Genomic DNA, 21,269 nt, shown 5'->3' with positions numbered 1-21,269 from the left:
ATATATATATATGACCAATGGCATATTCTTTCTCATGCTGACTATGAATTCACATTCACTTACTGAATATTCTACTTCTGTTTTGTTGATTTATGATGTTTGATGTACTCTTGTTTGATTTTATGGGTCTTGTAAGGTGTCCTTGAGTGCTTTGAAAGGCACCTATAAATAAAATGCATTACTATCATTATTATTCTTTTTCATATCATCAGACATTTCAGCATGCTGTTAATATGGTGTTATCCAATCTCTGAGTATATAGTTTGTTAATAGATTTTTCCAGAAATTGTACAATGTCACAATGCACATACACATACTGTGATTAAAAGTGTTATTCATATTACTCAACACTCATATGAAGGATATTAAGAAGGCTGGATTATATTGTAAAAAGTAAAATTAACACATTTTTTCATCTCTTCATTAAGTAGGGACACCTGAGATTGTTTAAGGGGGCCGTTGTCGGGTCCCGACTCCCAGGATGGGAACCACTGGTCTAAATCATGACTCTGGGTAGTTGATAGATAGTTACTGTATAAGAAATAAACCAACAAAGACAAAAAAACAGCATCAAATTGTTTATTGCATTGGTATCCACATTACAGAAGTGAAACACAGCGCGTGTCTGTGTTCTAGCTATCAGAGAAGTGTAAGGCCTGTTTCATAGTAGAAATTGTGTACTGATGTGAGGGTCGTGAGAGATGTGTGTATGTCACTGTGACTTCTGTTTCTCCCACTGTTCTGGTGTGAGGGTCTTCTGTTCAAACGCGTGGATCTCTTTCAGCTCCTCGGCTAAGCATGTATTCACCATCCTGACAAAACACAACACACACAGTATAGAGTTTATACGTGTACAGTTATCAATGAGAGCAGTTTATGAAAGATTCTTACTTTTGTTAGTTACAGCCAATAAACAACACAACAAATGTTACTTAGACTTAAAATAAGCTGAGTTTCAATCTAAATATAGAGCACATTGAGTGAGTAGGATTTAGTGGCATCTAGTGGTGATGTTGCAGGATTTCAACCAACTGACCTCATACACACACCTTTCCATACACACACCTTTCCCCTTCCAAGCATGTAGGAGAACCTACGGTAGCCGTAAAACACACAAAAAATGTGAACGGCCCTCTCTAGAATCAGTGTTTAGTTTGTCTGTTCTGGGCTACTGTAGAAACATGGCAGTGCAACATGGCGGGCTCTGTGGAAGAGGACCCACTCCCTCTGTAGATATAAAGGACTCATTTTATGGTGACGAAAAGGTGATTATACCTTCATTAAAACTACACTAAAACTAAATTCTACGCACTACACCTTTAATGGGTCAATCTTCATCAGACTTCTGTCTTAACTCTCACATAAAAGTTATTGGGAACTCTTATTCAGACATGAAACCGACATGTAAAATTGCTGTCACAAAATGAGGAGTGAGGAACCTGACACCTCACCTGTCAAATGACATAATATTAAGTATGCTTGAAAAAGGGAAATGAGCTGATTGGTTTATATATAGTCAGTCAGCTTCCCCCACAGTAGCATATACACACCACCTGTTTGTTGTGATTATGTGACTATGTTTTTTATTGTTTTTTGTTGCCATGGTTTTGTAGCAGTAAAAGCAGAGAGAGAACAGTTCAATAAACTATTGAACTGAACATGTTTTGCCTATCTGTTTGTCTTACAGTTTTATTGATCACTAGATAGCAATGACTTGAAATGAAGTTGGTTCGATGTTTAAAAAAAAAGAAAAGAAGCTTTGATGTAGTTAAGCTACTTTTGTCATTTTATTGTAGCTTAGCTTGCTACATTTCTCTGGTGGGTAGCTTCAGTGTAGTGAAGCTTCATTTAATGTAGAGTAACTGGTAGCTTAGCTCACTACAAGTAGCTTGCCCAACACTGACTGCAAACAAACATTATATGACAGTAATACCTGTGTCTCTGTAACAGTGGTTTTCCCTCGAACTGAGGTGACACTACCAGGACTTTGTAGCTAGCAGCACATCTATTGGGTGATGTATCTTCCACATCCTGGAGAAAGCAAGATAAATGTTAGTAGGCCTACCATCCAGATTCAAAGGTTAATCAGCAAACAGCCAACAGACACAACTCATTCTCATTGTGTTGATAATGAATTGTGTAAGATGATGTGCTTTAATCTTGTTCCTGTCTGAGTCCATCAATATTTGTTACAAACATTATTATACAAGTAATGTTTTACCTTGTTTAATTAGCCGGAGGCCTGTTATCTAAGAGCTCAACCAGACTTCATTGAAAAAATATTCATTTTTAGTGCTGCGTTAATTATCCGCCATAAAACTACTATAATTGACAAACAGCTACATAGCATTCACATACAACATCAGTTCGGCTAACACTTCATGAATCTGCACTGACACCAATAGGAATTATACCTTAATTCATTAACATTTATAACCAGACTCCTCTACTAACACACCACTGTAGTTAATGCAGACATTGCACAGTGGAGGACGGGAACGAGAAGTTAGTTATTACTTTAGTCTATTACCTGTGTGCCGAATTGTTATAAATATGAAATAATTATATCAGCTCTTAATTGGTATGCATTGTGTTCGTAATTTAGCAGATATGATGTAATAACTAAAATTGGGCAATTTTTTGAATTGGATTCGTCGCGTGTGTCAGCTCAGTTAGAACTTGTCATGCAAAGAATAACCAGACACCTACCACGTGCACTGCCGCGAGCTCCTTTATAAGCTTATCTCGGATGTGATCAGCTGTTACAGCCATGTCTGTAAAAAACAGTTATCAATTTAATAAATCAGCTGTTTAAGAGAATAAAGCACACTTGTCATATAACGTTATATCTAGATGTGCCTGCTCACAGACTGACACCGGAAGTAATCTATTCTGCATTCAAAGTTTAATTGTTCAGTTTTAATCAAACACACAGCTGCAGCACAAAAGAGAGCAGCTGATTCAATGTACAAACATATTATTACCATAAAGTAAACACAGAAGTTAAGTTTGAGTAGTATTTTTTTTAACTGATTTTAGTTACCGTGAATGAAGTGGTGCCCGGCCAAGTAAATGCCCAATCACATAACGGTACTTACTGCTATGGCCAATCAGATCCAGTGACTAGAATGATAGGCGGGGTATAGATTTTGAAGTAGCGAATCATAATATTAGAGGTCCTCACCGAAAGACGAACTAAATATATACGGTGATAAATGTAAGAATAAATATATGTATTCTTCAACTCCCAATTCAACATGAGGTAATGTCAAGCACTAGTTAATCATAAAGTGATTTTTATTAGCAGCGCTGTGAGACACAGTGCGCCCTTTTGAATATGATTTGTAATCAGGCAGCTTGGCGGACTACTAATGAAGATTGTTTGTATGCTGCTGTGGACAAAATTAAACACAACATCTGTTGTTACTGCGCGACACACTTTAATATGTATAGTACATTGTGACAGTGCCATGAAAATGGCAGTTTTACCGCAGTTTAAAGGTCTTATATGTTACATTGATTCTATATTGGGTCTTTTTGTTTATGTCTGCACACACGCAGTTATCTGATACTAACACTGAGCCGTTAGGCCGTTTTACCAGCAGCTGAAGTGTGAAGCTGCAGTTAGTTACCTCTACAATGGTAGTAGAGGAGGAGAGCTTCTATGGTGTGTACATGCTGTACTGCATCAACATCAAATTCAAAGGACGAATCTACATCGGCTTCACAGTGAACCCTGAACGCAGGATCGGACAACACAATGCTGGAAGACACCGCGGAGGAGCTAAGAGGACCAGCGGTAAAGGACCCTGGTATGAATACTGTACTGTACTGTAGCCTACTACATATACTGTACTGTACTGTACTGTAGCCTACTACATATACTGTACTGTACTGTAGCCTACTACATATACTGTACTGTACTGTAGCCTACTACATATACTGTACTGTACTGTAGCCTACTACATATACTGTACTGTACTACATACTGTACTACACATACTGTACTACTGTACTACAGATATATACTGTACTGCACTATGCTATACTGTACTACATATCTATACTGCAATATACTACATATCTATACTATACTGTCCTACACATCTATACTGCACTGTACTATATATCTATACTGCAGTATACTACATAACAATACTGAACTGTACTATATATCTATACTGTACTGTACTACACATATATACTGAAGTATACTACATATCTATACTACACTGTACTACATATCTATACTGAAGTATACTACATATCTATACTACACTGTACTACATATCTATACTGCAGTATACTACATAACAATACTGAACTGTACTATATATATATATATATACTGCATTGTACTACATGTCTATACTACACTGTACTTTTTGTCTATATTGCACTGTGCTACTTGTCTGTACTACACTGTAGTATAGATGTGTAGTATACTACACTGTTTATACTACACTGTACTACATATCTATACTGCAGAACATGATCTATATTGTACTACAGTATCGTACAACATAGCATGTGCTATACTATAATATATGATCTATGCTGTACTTTATGATCTACACTCTACATGATCTACACTGTAGTACATGATCTATAGCCTCATATAGTTAGTAATATACTGATTGTATTCCTTTGTCTTCCTCAGGGAGATGGTCCTCATTATACACGGCTTTCCCTCTGATATTGCAGCTCTGAGAGTAAGTACGATTTTTATATGAGTAATAGTTACTATCTTTGAATGTGATTATATTTGAATCACATTTAAAGATATACAATGTTAATCTGATACTGTGAAGAACAGGCATAGAATCATTTTGCCATTTGTTCCTTGAAAACTGGGCAATCCGTTTCCATTGTTATCATCTTTAAATCCACTTCCAGCACGTGACTTTGCTTTGATCCATGAATAATTCACTCATTGTATTTCTCTGTCAGTTTGAATGGGCCTGGCAGCATCCTCACTCCTCCAGACGTCTCTCCCACGTCTCTCGGCGCTCCAGAAAAGAGTCTAGCCTGCAGTTCCACTGGCGTGTTGTCTCCAATATGCTGCGGGTGGCGCCATGGAACAGGCTGCCACTGACGGCCCGCTGGCTCAAGCAGGAATACAGGATGGACTTTGAGCCCAGCCTGCAGCCTCCACTGCACATCCCCATCGCTTTTGGGAGTGTGAGAGCTAAAAAGAAGCTGCCACTGCAGTCTGCAGGGGAGGAGGAGGAGGAGGAGGAGACATCCAGGTGCTTCCTCTGCAGAGGGCTGGTCAAGGTACAATCCAATTATATATACATAAGCACCTAGTGTTAACATGTGATCTGGTTAGGATGTCTGATCACAGGTTTTTTTGCATTTACACCTGCATTCTCTTCAGCTGTCAGAGAAGCTGAGCTGTTTCCACCCGTCCTGTGGGATGAACAGTCATGTGATCTGCCTCGCTAAGCATTTCCTGAAGTCAGAGCCGTCCCATCTCCTGCCTGTGGAGGGCCGCTGTCCGGCCTGTCATCGCTCAGTGCTGTGGGGGAGTCTCATCCGCCATAAACACGGCTGCTTGGGAGACCTGGAGGAGTTCACGCCGTCTGCATCTCAAGTAGGTTACAGGAGAATTAGCTGTGTGTGTGTGTGTGTGTGTGTGTGTAGAATATGCAGATCTAGCAACTGTTCTACTTATTGAATATTGCCATCTAATAACAAATAAAGACATATTAGGAGTGAGGATAAAGATTGTTTCAGACATGCACATCTGAATAAACTACTGAGACAAACATCTCACATCCTTCCTTAAATAATTGATGAAGCTAGAGGCTCTGACAGAAAAACATTTAGTGGGTATACCGAGTTTATGCTTTACTGATTTGTCCTGTTTTCTCTCACAGAGCCACTGGGCAGATGAACTGCAGATGTGATGGAATGAACTTATTATTTCCTTCTTAATGAACTGTGGTGCCACATGAGGCTGTCATAGAGAATGATGTGTAGATTGTGTGTCATGCCGTTTCAAACTGTACAGTAGCTCAATATCTCTGTACTGTAATCACTGTTATATTTTTATACATGTGATCATGAAGTATCTTTTATAAAATGATATTTGCATTTGTGTTTAATGTATTAATAATATGGGAAAAAATACTTTTTAATGCAGTTTGTGACAAATAAAACAAGAATGTTTTGGACTGTGTTTGAAGTGTAGTTTTCTGTTAAAGTTAGAAAACACATTTGCTGCATACACTGAATGTAAAACATGATCTGTAAGCTATGTAATGTGAGTAAATACTGAGTCATCATTATCTGTGTATATCCTGCTATGACTGTTGTGACTTATTTAGAGTGATGAAATGATTTTAATAGTTGTTGTTTTTAATGTATGTTAGTGTGGCAGGATGACTCGCTTGCCACCCTTCCCCCTTTCGTTTTGGGCCTGATCCACATCAGGTCCGGTACTTTAGCTGAACAGGTGTTCCTGTGCTCAGTTTGCTCCTTTGTCTCCCTCGGGCTGGCTTGTGTCTTAAGACTTAAAGCGATGATTCGGCGTAATTTTCGACCTAGCGTCATATGCACCATGACGTCTATCTAATCACCCACTCCGCTTTAAAAATTTTTTTTGTCGCAAACTGGTGGAGTTAGAGCCATCAGCCGAATGGCTTAGTACAGGTGCTAATGGACCCACCAGTGTATCTCGTAAATTACTCCACTAATAATGCCTGGATTGTTATCAAACTTATACTGTAGTACAAATAGGGTCTTTACTCATAAATCAATGCATTTAAAAGATTGTAAGTACACCAAGAGTTTATTCAAATAACACTTACCTGATGGTTTTTACTCTGCTGCTACTGCTAAGGTACATCTAGAGATCTGTGCGGGGATCTCGCGAATTTACGAGCCACACTGGTGGGTCCGTTAGCGCCTGTGCTAAGCCGTTCGGCTGATGGCTCTAACTCCACCAGTTTGCGACAAAATGAAGAAAAAAAAAGCGGAGCGGGTGGTTAGATAGACGTCACAGCGCATATGACGCTAGGTCGAAAATTACGCCGAACTATCGCTTTAAGTCTCGTGTCTGGACTGTTTGGGTTATTGCATGATTTGTTTGTTTTAATGATTGTTTTGTTTAAATAATACTTTAGTTTTCTTGTGTTAAGTATTTTGATTTTGTTTCTTTCTTTAGTCCACTTCACCTATAATGATGGTGTATTGTAATTGTTTGACTCTATCCTGAATATTTTGTTTTAATTGTTTCTTTGTTAGCATAAATAAATATCTATTTTTATACTTAAACCACTATCTGTGTCTGGGTGCATTCGGTCCGAAACTCCCCCTGGTGGCGTAGTTGTACAGTACTTACATTTTATTCTTCCAATTAATTAGTTTATTCCTCCCGCCCTCCATTTCTGCCACATTAGTATCATAGTAGGACAATATGCATCCATCTGAGGTCATTTAAGAAACTTTAGATATATTTTTAATGTTTTTGTTTACATGAATTAATTATTAGCCTAACTACAGTTTAGACCATGCACAAAGGGCACAACAGTTAGGCCACTTTAAATCCCCACTTTAGACATTAAAAAGCAGTATTTATAGTTAATAAATGGTTAACAATACAATCATGTAGTCGTCAGTTTGTATAAACAGGTAAGAATGACAGTATAATTAAATATGTGATAATACAAAATATGTTTTCATAGGAGAATTTATACTGACATATACAGTACGTAACATTATTAAATACTCCCTTACATACTGTTCAGGGTCAAATTTGACCCAATTTTACATTTGAGAGCTGTAAAAACATCACACACATTTCTTTAAGTCAGACTTTTCCCTAAATGTGAACCACAGTGTACAAAAATGGTAATGTAAATCACCATTAAAACATGTTGTTGTATTCTTCATAATCTACTGTATGAAATGTTCTCCTGGACTATAAAATAGTGATTGTGTCTTTCCCCCCATAAATAAAAAGACTCCGTTTGATCTCTGCAGCTTCATTAAAGTATTAATCAAAAATGTATTAATGACTGATGGGGAATTTATTAATGTGAATTGGTGCTGAGACTAATTATGAGTTAGAATATGAGCAGCATGTGAGGGTTAAACATGTCCTTATATCTGCTTATAATTACATTATAGGTTGTTATAAACCACTTCATCCAATTACTAGAGCTCCAGTATTAAATGAATTAATCCCTTAAAAACATGAGACACTAACTTCTAAGCTTTATATAGTACTTCAATGGAATGACTGCTTTTATTGTCTACTCATGAAGCCACTGAGCTGCTAATTTACCAGAAATAGGAATCATTTTTAAATGTGTGACTATTATTTAGTATGTGAAGCACTTTTCATTTACTTACTTGATCTTTATTATAATATTGATACACAAGTATAAGGACGAATGAGACTCAAGTGAAAGGAAAAACTTGCTTTTATAAAACATGACAAATAAGGAAACTGTACTTTGGACTCCACTTGCTCATACATTCCCTTATTTACATACATAGTGCCAAATTTGCCTCTGAAATGTAGCAGAGTGTCATAATGCCTTGGATTTAGACCCAAAAAATGCAGAACACCGACTCAGATAGTTCTTCACAAACCAGGTTTTATTTCTGGGCACAGAGGTCAAAGGCAGAGGGAATCCAGAGCGGAGGAAGCCAGGTAGATGAATAGAATATTGTTCAGGAGTGATTCTGAGCTGAGGTTCAGGGGGGTCCGTGGAGGCCACTGAGAGCAGGGGGGGAGATGTGCTGGAGAACTAGGGCGGAGCGGAGTTCAGGGATCCAGGGGTGAGGCAGGATGGTGGCTGAAGCCTGGGATTCTGCACACAGAGAGACAGGTAAGCAAACTGAAAGAAAACAGCAAAAAACTTCTAGAAGTAGAAGGAGCCAAGGCACAATACCACATAGGTAAACTGATGATGACCGGTCCTTAAATACTGTGAGTGGTGGCTTGATTACTGATAGAAGGCAGGTTTGCAGATGTTGAGGAGAACTCCGACTCCGCCCAGCTAGAGGCCAACCTCCACTGGGGTCCAGGAAAACTAAACAAAAAAAACTCCCACAAAAGGGGAGGAAAAAGAGGGAACAAAAGGGTAACACAGGGATCCTGACACAGAGTGGAAGAATGAAATATATAATTACCGTAAACATTCAAATTTGATCCCCTGCAGACATGTTTAAAGACATAAAAGTACTCTGCTTTGACTAATCATTTGTGTCCAATGTTTCACAGAAAAGTTAAATATGCAAATATTGCTCATTTCTAAAGTTCTCCTGTCTCTTCCTTCGCTGAAAAGTCCAATTCTCAGTGTCTGTGCACTGGAGGCTTCAAGTTTCCACACTTGTGCAAGTTGAATATTGGACCAGGATTGGCTGGTGTCATAAATCATTCTGCACTGTGAAGCTCAAACATCCAACGGAAGGAACAAGAAGAACTGGAGGGGGACTTTAAGTAATACTTGAGTCCCATATTTCATGATCTTAATATTGACGGTATTGAGGAGGCTTCACAACAAAGATACACACACACACACACACACACACACACATTTAGAAATATATCAGTCTTTATTGGAACAGGAGGTTAACAACAGGTAAAAGTGCTCACACACTGTGGATAACTGTACATACACAGTGAGGTCCCTCATTTTCTATAGACTTCCCAAACATCACAGCGTCACCTGGTGGACACAATGTGGAAGTATAGCTGTGAGCAACAGGTCGGATCCTTCATGAGTTCAATGGGTCTTTTAAGTGCACTCTTCTCTAGCTGCTACAGAAGCTGACAATCATTGAGACAGGCTGAAATCAATCAACCAGTGACCTACATTTTACTAATAACATCACATCCAGACAGCCAAACTCCTGCCATGCCACACTGTGTATTATTAAAGATAAGTCTGGCCTGCTTTTCAGTAAACTTAAAGGGCCAGTTCACACACATGAAACTTCCTTATTGTTGTCTTATTTGTCCAGGTTTTAAGATATCTGACCCTGATAGTTTGGACATTCCTGCTCTGGACCTGCTCTTAGGTAGGTATCTGTGGATTGCTGAGTAATCAAGATGTGGATTCTAGAAAGACAAGCAGCTCTTCAGTTTTTCAGATGTCATTTTTCACTGATTTGAGAAGCACAAACTGAACTCTACTCACACAAATTAGAAGCAGATATCTTCACAACACTAAACGTAAAGGAGAAAATACATTCATTGGCCACTTCATTAGGTACACCTGTGCAATCTTATGCAATCCAATACAACAGCTCTGCTATAAATTCTATGTTTATAAGTTTATACATTTTCATTTTTAGCTGATATTATCAGGAAGGTGATAATTCTACTATGTGTTTATTACTGAGGTCGTGGTGGGTGATGGTGATGGGCAATCCAGTACATCACCACCAGCATCCACTGCAACCTCAATAAAAAACATAAGGTAGGTATCACCTTCTTGACAATGTCAACAAAAACTGAAAATGTATAAACTTAAATAAATGTAGAATCTATAGCAGAGCTGTTGTATTGGATTGAATTAAACTGCACAGGTGAACCTAATAAAGAGGCTGGTGAGTGTATATCTCTGACCCTTTATGATGAAGATGATAGGAATTTAGGATTATAAAAAAACTGCCATTCTGCCATTTCCAGTGATCTTCATCAGCAGTTGTCATTGAATTGTCAGTTTCATTTTATTCTGAAAACTTTAAGGACTTCCTCTGCCAATGAGGATCATGTGGTATACTGTATGTCATTGTCAGTTCAGCATATACAGGTATAAGGCACTACAGTGTGACAGAGTAGGCTTGGTGGTGGATAGACTACTGGGATGTAATGACTGTATAACCTCAGAAATCGAATTAGGTCCAGACTCCACTCATGGCTGGCTCACATAACCAGTATGTCCCATTTCTATGAATACACAGCATCAGCTACACATAGTACGAAAAAAAAAAAGCAATCAGTGCAATTAATGTTGAACAGGTAGCAATATAATCCCTTAAAAACATCCTCCTAATTTCCCTTTGTGCTGATTAATAATGTAAATTGGTACCTTCTTTAATTACAAGTAAAGTTGGTGATTGGACTGCTTTCCTCATCTACTGAAACAGTAAAAATAAAAACCACTAAGCTGACAGCATGCATGAGATGATTTGATTCTTAAAAAAAACAACAAAAAAACATTCAAAGCAACATGCTTAAACAATGAAGGAAAATTAAAATTAAATTCATGATGAATTTAAAAAGGAAAAAAGGCTGCATATAGTTTTAATAGAAAAAGATAATAAAATCCAACTGCTGTTTATTTCACCTCAAGAGTTTAGCGAGAGTATTATGTAGGGTTAGACTGATTATACTAGAATATAAAAATACACATCTAATGCAGTACTGACCACTTACACTGGCTGTCTTTTGGGGGAAGAATAACGCGACCTGATTCTAATGAGGTCAGTTTTTATATAAGAATTCCATAACGATGTCAGTCTCTATGATGTGTCATTATTGGCCTTGGCATTTTTTCATGTGAAAATATAGAAATACTGTTTCAGAGGCTTGTCCACTTTTGATAAGATGATTCAAGTGGGCATATGCCTGAAACTTTGAATACAAGAAAATGGACATTTAAAGACCGTATGTCAGCAAAACATCAACGGCTATTGGCATGATACGTTTCAAAAATGGTTTATATTGGCTTTTCAATGTGTTTCAATATGTATGGAGTCTAAAGTGTGCCACTGGAATAACAATAATACATCTATTACAAACTGACACTTAAAGTAAGAGAGTAAAGACTAATCCAATTACAAATTCTATTTCCTTAACCTGTCTTTAAATTCTGAATAAATAAAAAGTTGAAATACAAAACTTTTAACATTTTTACTTTCTTATGTATCTAATAAACTTCATCTCACAATTCATTTGTTTCAGTTTTAACATTTACAGTTTCCAGTTCCAGCAGAGAGCGCCCTGATTGGCCAGATTCCTGCTGACACATAATAGCTGGGATTTAGGATTGAACTATTAGATGGATAACTGATTAATATCTTTGAATTACAGAGAAACGTAATTGTGAGATTGAATATGAAAGGTACGCTTATATAAATGAGATAAAAAAGTAACAATAAAACATTTATTCACCTTTTTAAAATAATTTTTTGTACTTCATTTTAAAATGTAATATTAATCCAGCATTTAAATACACAATAGAAGGATTAAGGGTTAGTTTTGTCTTTTAAAAAAAATATAACTTTACTTTTTGATTATAATAAAACATTGTAACATTGCGAGCCTATTCCAGTGGCATGCTGAAGCCTCCATACATAGGAAGTTTTTAGTTAAAACACTGTCAATAAAGTAAAATTGATAAACCAAGACATAACAGGTAAGTTAGGCTTCAGTGGGAGTGCCCTTTAGCCCCTGAGAAAGATCACAGCCTCATTGACTTTGGTATATGATGGGAGTGACCTCTGGGTGACTTTACAGAGACTGGTAGCCATCAGCCCTCTTCTTGCGGCCCAGCAGGTAGGCAATCACCACGATGACAATGAGCACCAGCAACGTCACACCCACCGCAATGGCAACGCGGTAATCTGGTTGGTCAGCAGGACAGAAGTCAGCTGGAAAACACATGATGCACACATGTTAGATTTACTTCTGACAACTGATCAAACCAGATGAATCACGGACCTCTACTCAGTAACATCTATATAACTAATTCCCTGCATGTAATACCACTAACACAAAAACAAAACAATATGAAATTGAAGGTATTCATATTTTCCTAAATTAATATATCAATAATTAATAAGATGTTTACATTAAGAAGTGCAAATGTCAGTAAAATCAATGAAGTTATTACCCACTAGCGGTAAAGATTTATTTATGGTATTATTTTTTTCTATACGGAAGTATGAGGCTGCCAACATAAAAATGAAATAATTTAAAAATTAAAATTTTACTTACATTTTCATGTTTGAAAATAAATAATTATTACTAAAATTAAATAAATTACATCTAAAAATATATTTGTTAAAAATGACCTCAAATCAAGTTAAATGCCAATATTGAATATCACATATGAGAATGAGTCCAATGTCATTTTCATCATGGCATTACAATGAAAAAAGGTTTCATTTTTTGCATAAATTACGCATTTTCAAAAATACTAAAAATTTAAATTAAGTTCATATTTTAATTGTCAACTGGAAACATCTTATTTACTTAAATGATTTGATTTTATAAGTGGCAGTCATAGACTTCCATAACTATAGTCTCTGTATTATACTCATTTATTATTATTCAGACCTGTAATTTGAAAAACTAAGGTACTCTTCTGTTTTCAATGGCAGAGCAGTGTGCATGCTGGGTACAAAGTTAAAAAAAAACTCTTACATTATTGACATTCTGGCTATTTCAAGAAGAAAGAAATAACGAAACTGAAGTTGTCTAAAAGATGAAATTCCTGGCCTGCAGGTGGGTAGTGCTCAATGCTACTGACTATATGCTACATAATAGTTCATACATGTCATTAAATACTGATTACTGACCTATACTGTTATATGGATTATTTTCTGTTTGGTAGTTTAATGTAAAACAATGCACTGTATTTATCTAATGATGTTAAGGTATGTCAAATAGGAATCTGTATCTGTAAAGTAACTACTTTCTTTTACAGCTGCCATAAATGTAATGAAAACAAAGAAGATGGAGCGCCATGGAGGTCGAGTGATTAGAGCGCATGCCACATAATCGCAGGTCCTTGGTTTGAAATGAGCTCGGGACCTATGCTGCAGGTCACCCCCCCCCCCCCCCCCCTCTCTCTCCCTACTTCCTGTCGGCATCTCTGCCAGTTATTAAGTAAATAAAGGCAAAAAGCCCAAAAATAAATCTTCAAAAAAAACCCAAAGAAGACTAAAAAAAGCTTTCTTCCAAGACCAAAAGTTTAAACTGTCCTTGATGTAGTGTTGTCCACATAGCCAGAATTCACCACGTAGTTTGAAGATACCATACATGACATTGTGGTATCAGTGAATCATCTCAAACCCACAGTGCTTTGAAGGGAGGTAAGTGTATGCTTCTGCATTGCACTATTCTATTTTTCTGTTGTCTTTTATTTTTTAGCATCTCATAGCCTTTTGTAACTTATCATTATTATTATTGTTGTTGTTGTTGTTGTTGTTGTTGACTGCTTTGGTGGTTTCACACCTATTAGGTATCGCATATAATATGACCAATGCTGAACAAGATGTTGCTTTCTTCTATGTAAATGATGTAAATTTGTATGTACTCATATAGCAACCAGTTGCCTTGCTGCAAGAGGCCATTCTCCATAATAAGAACTTTACATATATTTTGCTGATTATTCCTCTGCACTATTAAATATCATTTAATACTCTTAATGGAACATGATTACATTATGGCATTGTGTAAAGGATCTAAGTACTTTCTTACTTTAGAATGATACTAATGGATGTAACAAGGCATTTAATAGACAGCATGATCATGTTTTAATACGATCCTTCTGTGTAACCTAAAATATTTCTGTTCAAATCTTATGTTTCCATAGTTTCTCAGCCCTTATTATTTTTATTTTGTAGCCTCAGTAATGCCTTTCTGGGGGAGCCATGTTTGAGCGTTAATATCTTGACAAGTATTGTTCCTAGCCTCACTAAACTTTGTAGGATGGAAGACATACCATATTTTGTACTAAAAAATGCTACCACACCTGTTTTATTGATAGTATCTTCATGTCTATTAGTGGTAGATACCTCAAATATTGGCACAAAATCAATAAAATATTGTGTGAGAAGAAAACATAATGATTGATACCATTAGGTGCAACAAATGTGTTTTATAATACTCTCAATAGCAATCATTTAGGAATTTAGAACTTTTTTTTTTCTCCAAATCCAGGGCCTTATAGAAAATGAACTGGCATGTAGTACAATCTTTTAATGGTTCAGTCTTACTTAGAACATGTTTCTCTTTCATCCTACAAAGTTTGGTGAGTATAAAATAAAATTTTTCAAGATATTAATGCCTAAACATGGCTTCTCAGATAAAGCATTTTTGAGCCTGTAAAATTGAAAAAGGGCAAAACATATTTTATAGGCCCCCAATCAACAAAAAGAGCCTGATACATTTTTGTTCAGAATAAAGAAAAATTCCACTGGAGAATACTTACTTGCGCCAAACTCATTAGCGGTCACATTGAAGCCCTGCACCCTGTCTTGTTTGAAATCCAGGTAGAGTCCATTGCCCATGTGAAAGGATTCAGTTTTGCAGGAGTAGCTGCGTCCAATCCTTGCAGCAAAGAGATGCACTGACTTGTTTTGGCCACGGTAAACCGTACCTGCAGCCGAGAAGCAAAGCAAAAAATCAAGTCTGCTTAGAACAACTAATACAATTTTAGATATGGAGCTAAACCTGTTAGACTGAATAGTACTAAAAGTAGGTTGGATGTTACCAGCAAGACATGCTTAACAGTAATTCCACAGATTATGTCTGTACACACAAACAAGGAAGTTGACTTCGTGTCTATGTTAATATTTGCCAGTCTTGTGTAACGCCCACTTGCAGCTACCAATGAACATGCAGTGACCCAATTAGAAGAGTCTAAAGTTTAGTTGTCGGTAACACTTTACTTTGAGTCCCCATTTTTAGCATTTATGAGCAGTATACAAGCATCTAATGAATGGTTTTTTAACACACTACATTATAGTAAAGAATGGAGACATATTTTATTCATTTTTTAAGGTTATAGCAGTTGATCAATACAATATTAAACACTGTCTACTATCTGCTTTATAGTGTGTAATAAAACATTTGAACTGTTTATATACTGCTTATAAATGCTAATTATGAGTATTTCTGACTTACCATCTTTGACTAAGGGGTAGGCCAGTTGGAAAGACAAATCATTAACGTAGGCAGTATTTTCAGCAGTGCTCTGAGGAAAAAAAGGAAAATAGGACAGGTCAACTATTGGGATTGGGTAATTAAAGGTAACACAGCATTTTACCGTGAGATTTTGTTTTTAATTCATTGTTAATGGAATAATATGATGGGAAATTTACTGCAGTCCTTTTCATCACGAACAAAGATTGTTTAAGGTAGCTTGTTGTTTTAGCACGTACACAGCTATAAAAAGAAAAAAAGGTGTCTGTCTGGTCTGTGGTATTAACACTTTATCACTCACATCTTTTTCAGAGGTGAGCTGTCGAATTAAAAAAACAAATGCACTATTTAGGAGTTAATACACTGTTACATGTTCACATTCATGTAACTTCTTATATTACTAACAGTCTGCGAAAGTGCTACATAATGCTAGCCTTCCTCAGGTGGAAGAAAGGTTGGTAAAACTTAACTAGCTAGCTAGCATGATAGCTAGGTAGCAAATTAGCTAGTTGAGCAGCTAACAAAGCCAGGTTATCTCTTCCATGTTATTAGACTTTTATCTGTTTTATTTACATGTAAAGTATTATCTCCACTAATATAATAATAATACAGTTTAAAATGTCATTTTCTAACTATTATTACGTTATAATCTTGGAACAAAACCTTTATCACCAGTATGTTGAGCAGTTCAATCTACACATCTTTATAAATATGGTACATTTAAAAAAAAAGTATAACTTATTTAACATATCGGATTTTAAGGTCCTTTAACAAAAACAATTCCCCACAAGCTTAAGCCAAACCAACATTTATGACAAGCTATTATGTGAAGTGCAGGACTGGTAGGGAACTTGTAGGAAGGTAGTTTAAAATCCCATACTCACAGATACTCATTTGTTAGAAGATTGATAGAAAACCCCAGGACCACGTTTCACTTCTCATAAATTTGAAACAGAAAAGGCCCTCTATTATATAGCATTGGTTCTACGGAAGCTAACGGAAGTATTAGCCCAGACTCGCATTACATATAAAGAGATTACATATAGAGACCCAAGTCTGTTTATCTAGAAAACTAATCCTAACTGTTTCCTTATTAACACCTAGCTCACAAGCAGAGGCTAAAATACAGAACAGATACTGACTAGTAGTTTCATATTAGCATTTCCATGACTTGCTTTGCTGAATTATCTTGCTGGACGGGTATTTAGCTGACAAAGTCGAGAACCACGTGATTGGTCAACTGAGTTAATGGTTTTATGGATTGACACACAATGTACAGCAATCACTTTCAGGTATTGTGTTTTCTAAAATGGTTCTCAAATATTTTACCCAAAGATGGCCAGCCAATGGAGTTGAGCATTTGCAAAGCTTATATTATTATATAAGCAGATGATGTTTTTACTTTTTGAGCATTATATTAGTTCAAGTGAAGTGATATAGTCTTAATTCAATTCATGTTTCTTGACTGGATCTCCATGACTACAGCACCTGTTGATGTTGGGAGATTTGTGTTCCATTTGCTAAAATGCAGTGCTAGATAAAGCTATGTTGTTGTTAGTTAATTGTATTTGTAACTAGATTTTGTAGTTGACAATGACACATTGATGTTATGCCTCCTTGGCCAGAACAGGTCCTTCAATCTGTTCTGGAGTGTCCCTTAATGATGAATCATACAACTATTGTGCGTGAGGCAGCGTGACAGATTTGTCTGTCACATGCTAAAAGAACAGGCTTGTCAACTTTACTTCCCCTTTTTTTTTTAACAGTTCTTTGTTGACTCCACTTGTTTTATGACATGACCAGTCAAATAATTGTTTATTCGTCAAGAGACTGACTGGCACAGTTGTGTTAATGTCACAGGACTAAAAATGGTTGCTCAACACTTGGAGCAAAATGCCAAATCGGTGTGAGCAGATCACAGATAACATATTGCAAAAACATGTCCTGTTCTTACTATCTTTATCAACACAATTACTTGTCAATACAATGCCATAATAGGACACATCAAGGAAATCAAAAGTACCTTGTTGAACATGAAGGTGATATAACCTTCCTTGAACACAAGGGTAAGGTTGGCCTTGGTTGATTGACAAAATCCCCTTGCTTCTGTGTCTTTTGGCTGAATGATGAAGGTTCCATTGGCCTGAAAGATGAACCGAGAGAAAACAAGACAATTAGATGGCCAACTTGTACCTGAATGTTCCAGCAGATACCATGCCTGCCACAGTGTTTCCTTAGAGAAAACAGTACTACCTTGAATTACAGGATTAGCAATTGTCTCATGACACAAAGATGACACATATTTAACCTACTGCAGTCATTAGATATACCACATTGAGGAAATAAGAACTTTTGTCTCATTTCCTGAAAACAGATTGCTGATGATTACAATTGCCAAAAGCTGAGATAGGGATTTGTGCTGAAAATTCCATACATGCTGAACCAGTAGGTAATTCATGAAAACAGGCCAGAAAGATGATGGCCAATGCTTAAGTTAAGAATCTGTGCAGAAAATTGGATCTATCTTTAATCTATCAGCCAGTCCGACCCTGGTTTAGACCTGCAGGGACTTTTTATATGTCTGTAGTGTCTGATGAAGTGTACCTTTGGTGTTACCAGCCGGATCTGCACTGCCATCTGAGCCATAAGACAAACTTTTTTCTCTTGTGTCAGGTTGTAGGTTCCCGTAGTCAAGTTGACAGCAGGAGTAGGTTTAGGGGGTGTAGGCGTAGGCTTGGGGGTGGGTTTAGTTGTAGGCTTGGGAGGGGTTGTAGTCGTAGGCTTGGGAGCGGGTTTAGTCGTAGGCTTGGGAGCGGGTTTAGTTGTAGGCTTGGGAGCGGGTTTAGTAGTCGTAGGCTTGGGAGCGGGTTTAGTAGTCGTAGGCTTGGGAGCGGGTGTAGTAGTCGTAGGCTTGGGAGCGGGTTTAGTAGTCGTAGGCTTGGGGGCGGGTGTAGTCGTAGGCTTGGGAGTGGGTTTAGTCGTAGGCTTGGGAGCGGGTGTAGTCGTAGGCTTGGGAGCGGGTTTAGTAGTCGTAGGCTTGGGGGCTTCAGTTGTCGTGGTGGTGGCGGCCGTTGTAGACTCGGTTGTAGACTTGGCAGTGATAATTGGATTTGGGGAGCTGGCCCCAAACTCACCCGCAGGGGACACGGTTGCAGAAGGTTTGCGCCTCTTTTCATTTTCAGCCAGTGATAACGCTTCAGATAAAAAAGACGAGGGAGTGAAACTTATTCATTTGCATATTCACACATACATCACTTCTCAACTGAAGAATATTCTGTACAATGGCTTTATCAGATGTTTTTCACTTAAAACATCTGTCTGGTTCAGCATTGATAAGAACTGAAACCAAAACAATGAGCTAAAGGAAGATAAAAAGCTGTGTGGAACTGAAGAGAACACATGACACATGGTCATTTGATCCAATGCTAATATAGAAAATACTAATGAATGTAGCTTTAGTCCAGTAAAACAAACATTGAAACGATCTGTTACACTTTAATAGCCTGACCGCTTTTCATGTCAACTGATGACATAATATTTATTGAAGTACAGAGTCCACAGCACATTTATCATGCTCGGTAGTCACTGATATGTCCTAATTTAGACTTCAGATAGGAAGGATGATTGGGTTTTTATACACCATGGTTAACTTGAATAGTGTAAGGTTATCACTTTCATATTACTGAATGTGATCAGCTTCAGTGTGACACATGGTTAGTGATTTTAAGCATTGATAAAAAAGTAAGTGATCTATACTCAGTGTTCAGCATTAAGTAAACAGCAACCAGATAGAAAAACACATTAATAATATATATTGTTAGAGATAATCTGATGATAAACTCGGGCGGGAAATGCAAGAAAACTCGCTTAAGTGGCGTCTAAATGTCAGAAAATGTCGAATATCCGGCTGCTGTTCTCAACACTGAACTTTGGGGTTAACACAAGTTGCAGATTCATCCTGTCCTCTACTAAAAAAAAAACATCCCACCCCAGCAGACATGTGACTCACAAGTGCAACACTATCGAAAGACTGCGCAAATTTCTGTTCCCTTAACAATCCAGGAAGTCAAAGAGAGGTCGCAATAAAACATCTGCCTCTGCTTCCATAAAGACAACAAAGATCGGGTTCATTACGCACTTTACGTAAAGCAGGAATGATTTAATATATATGAGAAGGCTGCGTGGAATGAGATGTAACACTGTAGTTTTGACATAAGTGAAGCAACACAAGCGACGACACTTTGTTATGTTATAGAATGATTATAAATGTAGTGGAGCAAAGCGAAAGTTCCTTCACTAACATGCTGAAAAACAACGTATCGCATGTTTCTGATTGGATAGAAATGGTAGTTACCTGAGACAGCGCAGCAGGCGATAAAAACGAACACAACAGCTCTCTTCATGGTGACAGGTGGTGACTGACTGACGGTTAGTGGCTCACACAGCTGCGTTCCTCCGGACAATGTGCTGCGAACGCGCTGAGTCTCTCCGCTATGTTATAAAGTCACGTCAAGCTACTGAAGATATACTGAGCGCATGACCGGAAGTCATGGGTTTTTGTTTAAATAAAGGTAAGTGTCACTCATTTTCAGAAACATAATTCTAGAAAGTGTCGGTACAACAATATAACAAACAATAGTACTGATTCATTCCAAATATGAATGAGTCAGTATGAACTAAGAAGAAAGTTAAAGGAGTTTAAAAATAAGGCCTGGCCTCTTTATTAGGTACACCTGTGCAATACAACAGCTCTGCTAAATTCTACTCTTATGAAGTTTATACATTTTCAGTTTTTGCTGACATTATCAGAAATGTGATAATTCTACTTTATGTTTATTACTGAGGTCATACTGAAAGATGGTGATGTACTAGGGTGCATTATACTGAATGGTGTTCCTAATATTTTGCCCCTATCCTGTATGTTAATGGAATGGACAAAATAACAGGAACACCAGTCAATATAATGCACTCCAGTAAACCACCACCACTTAGTATGACCTCAGTAATAAACATAAAGTAGAATTATCACTTTTTTAATAATGTCAGCAAAAACTGAAAATGTATAAACTTATAAACATAGAATTTATAGCAGAGCTTGGATTGAATTAGATTGCACAGGTGTTCCTAATGAAGTGACCGGTGACTGTATGGGTGTGTTTTCACTGTATTGTTATATGTGTATTATATATATATATATATATATATATATATATATATATATATATATATATTTCCATTTTTGCTTGTCACTATTTCTAATTAAGATGAAGGAGAAGGAACAAGGACATATGATTATTATTGAATGACTAAACAAAACGATCGAAAATGAGTCTATTAACGCTCCCTTGACCCGTGACTCATTTCCACTCTT

General features: G+C 37.1%; 3 protein-coding genes across 5 annotated transcripts; 1 reads left to right on the top strand and 2 right to left on the bottom strand.

The window, feature by feature from the left end:
- Positions 1 to 565: 565 nt before the first annotated feature.
- On the bottom strand, positions 566 to 3,077 carry zgc:112271 (uncharacterized protein LOC553698 homolog). Of its 2 annotated transcripts, none has more exons than XM_062444812.1 (4): positions 3,044 to 3,077; positions 2,710 to 2,774; positions 1,934 to 2,031; positions 566 to 812 (listed from the first exon to the last, which is right to left on the bottom strand). In XM_062444812.1, the coding sequence occupies exons 2-4, from the start codon at positions 2,770 to 2,772 to the stop codon at positions 713 to 715; spliced, it is 261 nt and encodes an 86-aa protein (XP_062300796.1). In that variant the 5' UTR covers positions 2,773 to 2,774; positions 3,044 to 3,077; the 3' UTR covers positions 566 to 712. The 2 variants fall into 2 exon arrangements, with proteins under 2 accessions (XP_062300796.1, XP_062300797.1); XM_062444813.1 differs by lacking the exon at positions 3,044 to 3,077 and adding an exon at positions 2,985 to 3,013.
- An 8-nt stretch (positions 3,078 to 3,085) lies between these two features.
- On the top strand, positions 3,086 to 6,291 carry slx1b (SLX1 homolog B, structure-specific endonuclease subunit). Its single transcript, XM_062444811.1, has 5 exons — positions 3,086 to 3,812; positions 4,661 to 4,712; positions 4,951 to 5,277; positions 5,381 to 5,596; positions 5,883 to 6,291. The coding sequence occupies exons 1-5, from the start codon at positions 3,640 to 3,642 to the stop codon at positions 5,910 to 5,912; spliced, it is 798 nt and encodes a 265-aa protein (XP_062300795.1). The 5' UTR covers positions 3,086 to 3,639; the 3' UTR covers positions 5,913 to 6,291.
- A 3,743-nt stretch (positions 6,292 to 10,034) lies between these two features.
- Positions 10,035 to 20,384, bottom strand: LOC134005468 (macrosialin-like). 2 transcript variants are annotated; one of them, XM_062444370.1, is made up of 6 exons: positions 20,253 to 20,384; positions 18,503 to 19,092; positions 17,922 to 18,041; positions 15,882 to 15,950; positions 15,186 to 15,360; positions 10,035 to 12,618 (listed from the first exon to the last, which is right to left on the bottom strand). In XM_062444370.1, exons 1-6 carry the CDS (start codon positions 20,299 to 20,301, stop codon positions 12,479 to 12,481), a joined length of 1,143 nt encoding a protein of 380 aa, XP_062300354.1. In that variant the 5' UTR covers positions 20,302 to 20,384; the 3' UTR covers positions 10,035 to 12,478. The 2 variants fall into 2 exon arrangements, with proteins under 2 accessions (XP_062300354.1, XP_062300355.1); XM_062444371.1 differs by having other exon boundaries at positions 15,186 to 15,353; positions 15,881 to 15,950; positions 20,253 to 20,362.
- Positions 20,385 to 21,269: the final 885 nt, after the last annotated feature.

This window comes from Scomber scombrus, chromosome 23, assembly GCF_963691925.1.
Source record: "Scomber scombrus chromosome 23, fScoSco1.1, whole genome shotgun sequence".
Classification (NCBI taxonomy): Eukaryota; Metazoa; Chordata; class Actinopteri; order Scombriformes; family Scombridae; genus Scomber; species Scomber scombrus.
This window is presented reverse-complemented; position numbering and strand designations above follow the sequence as displayed.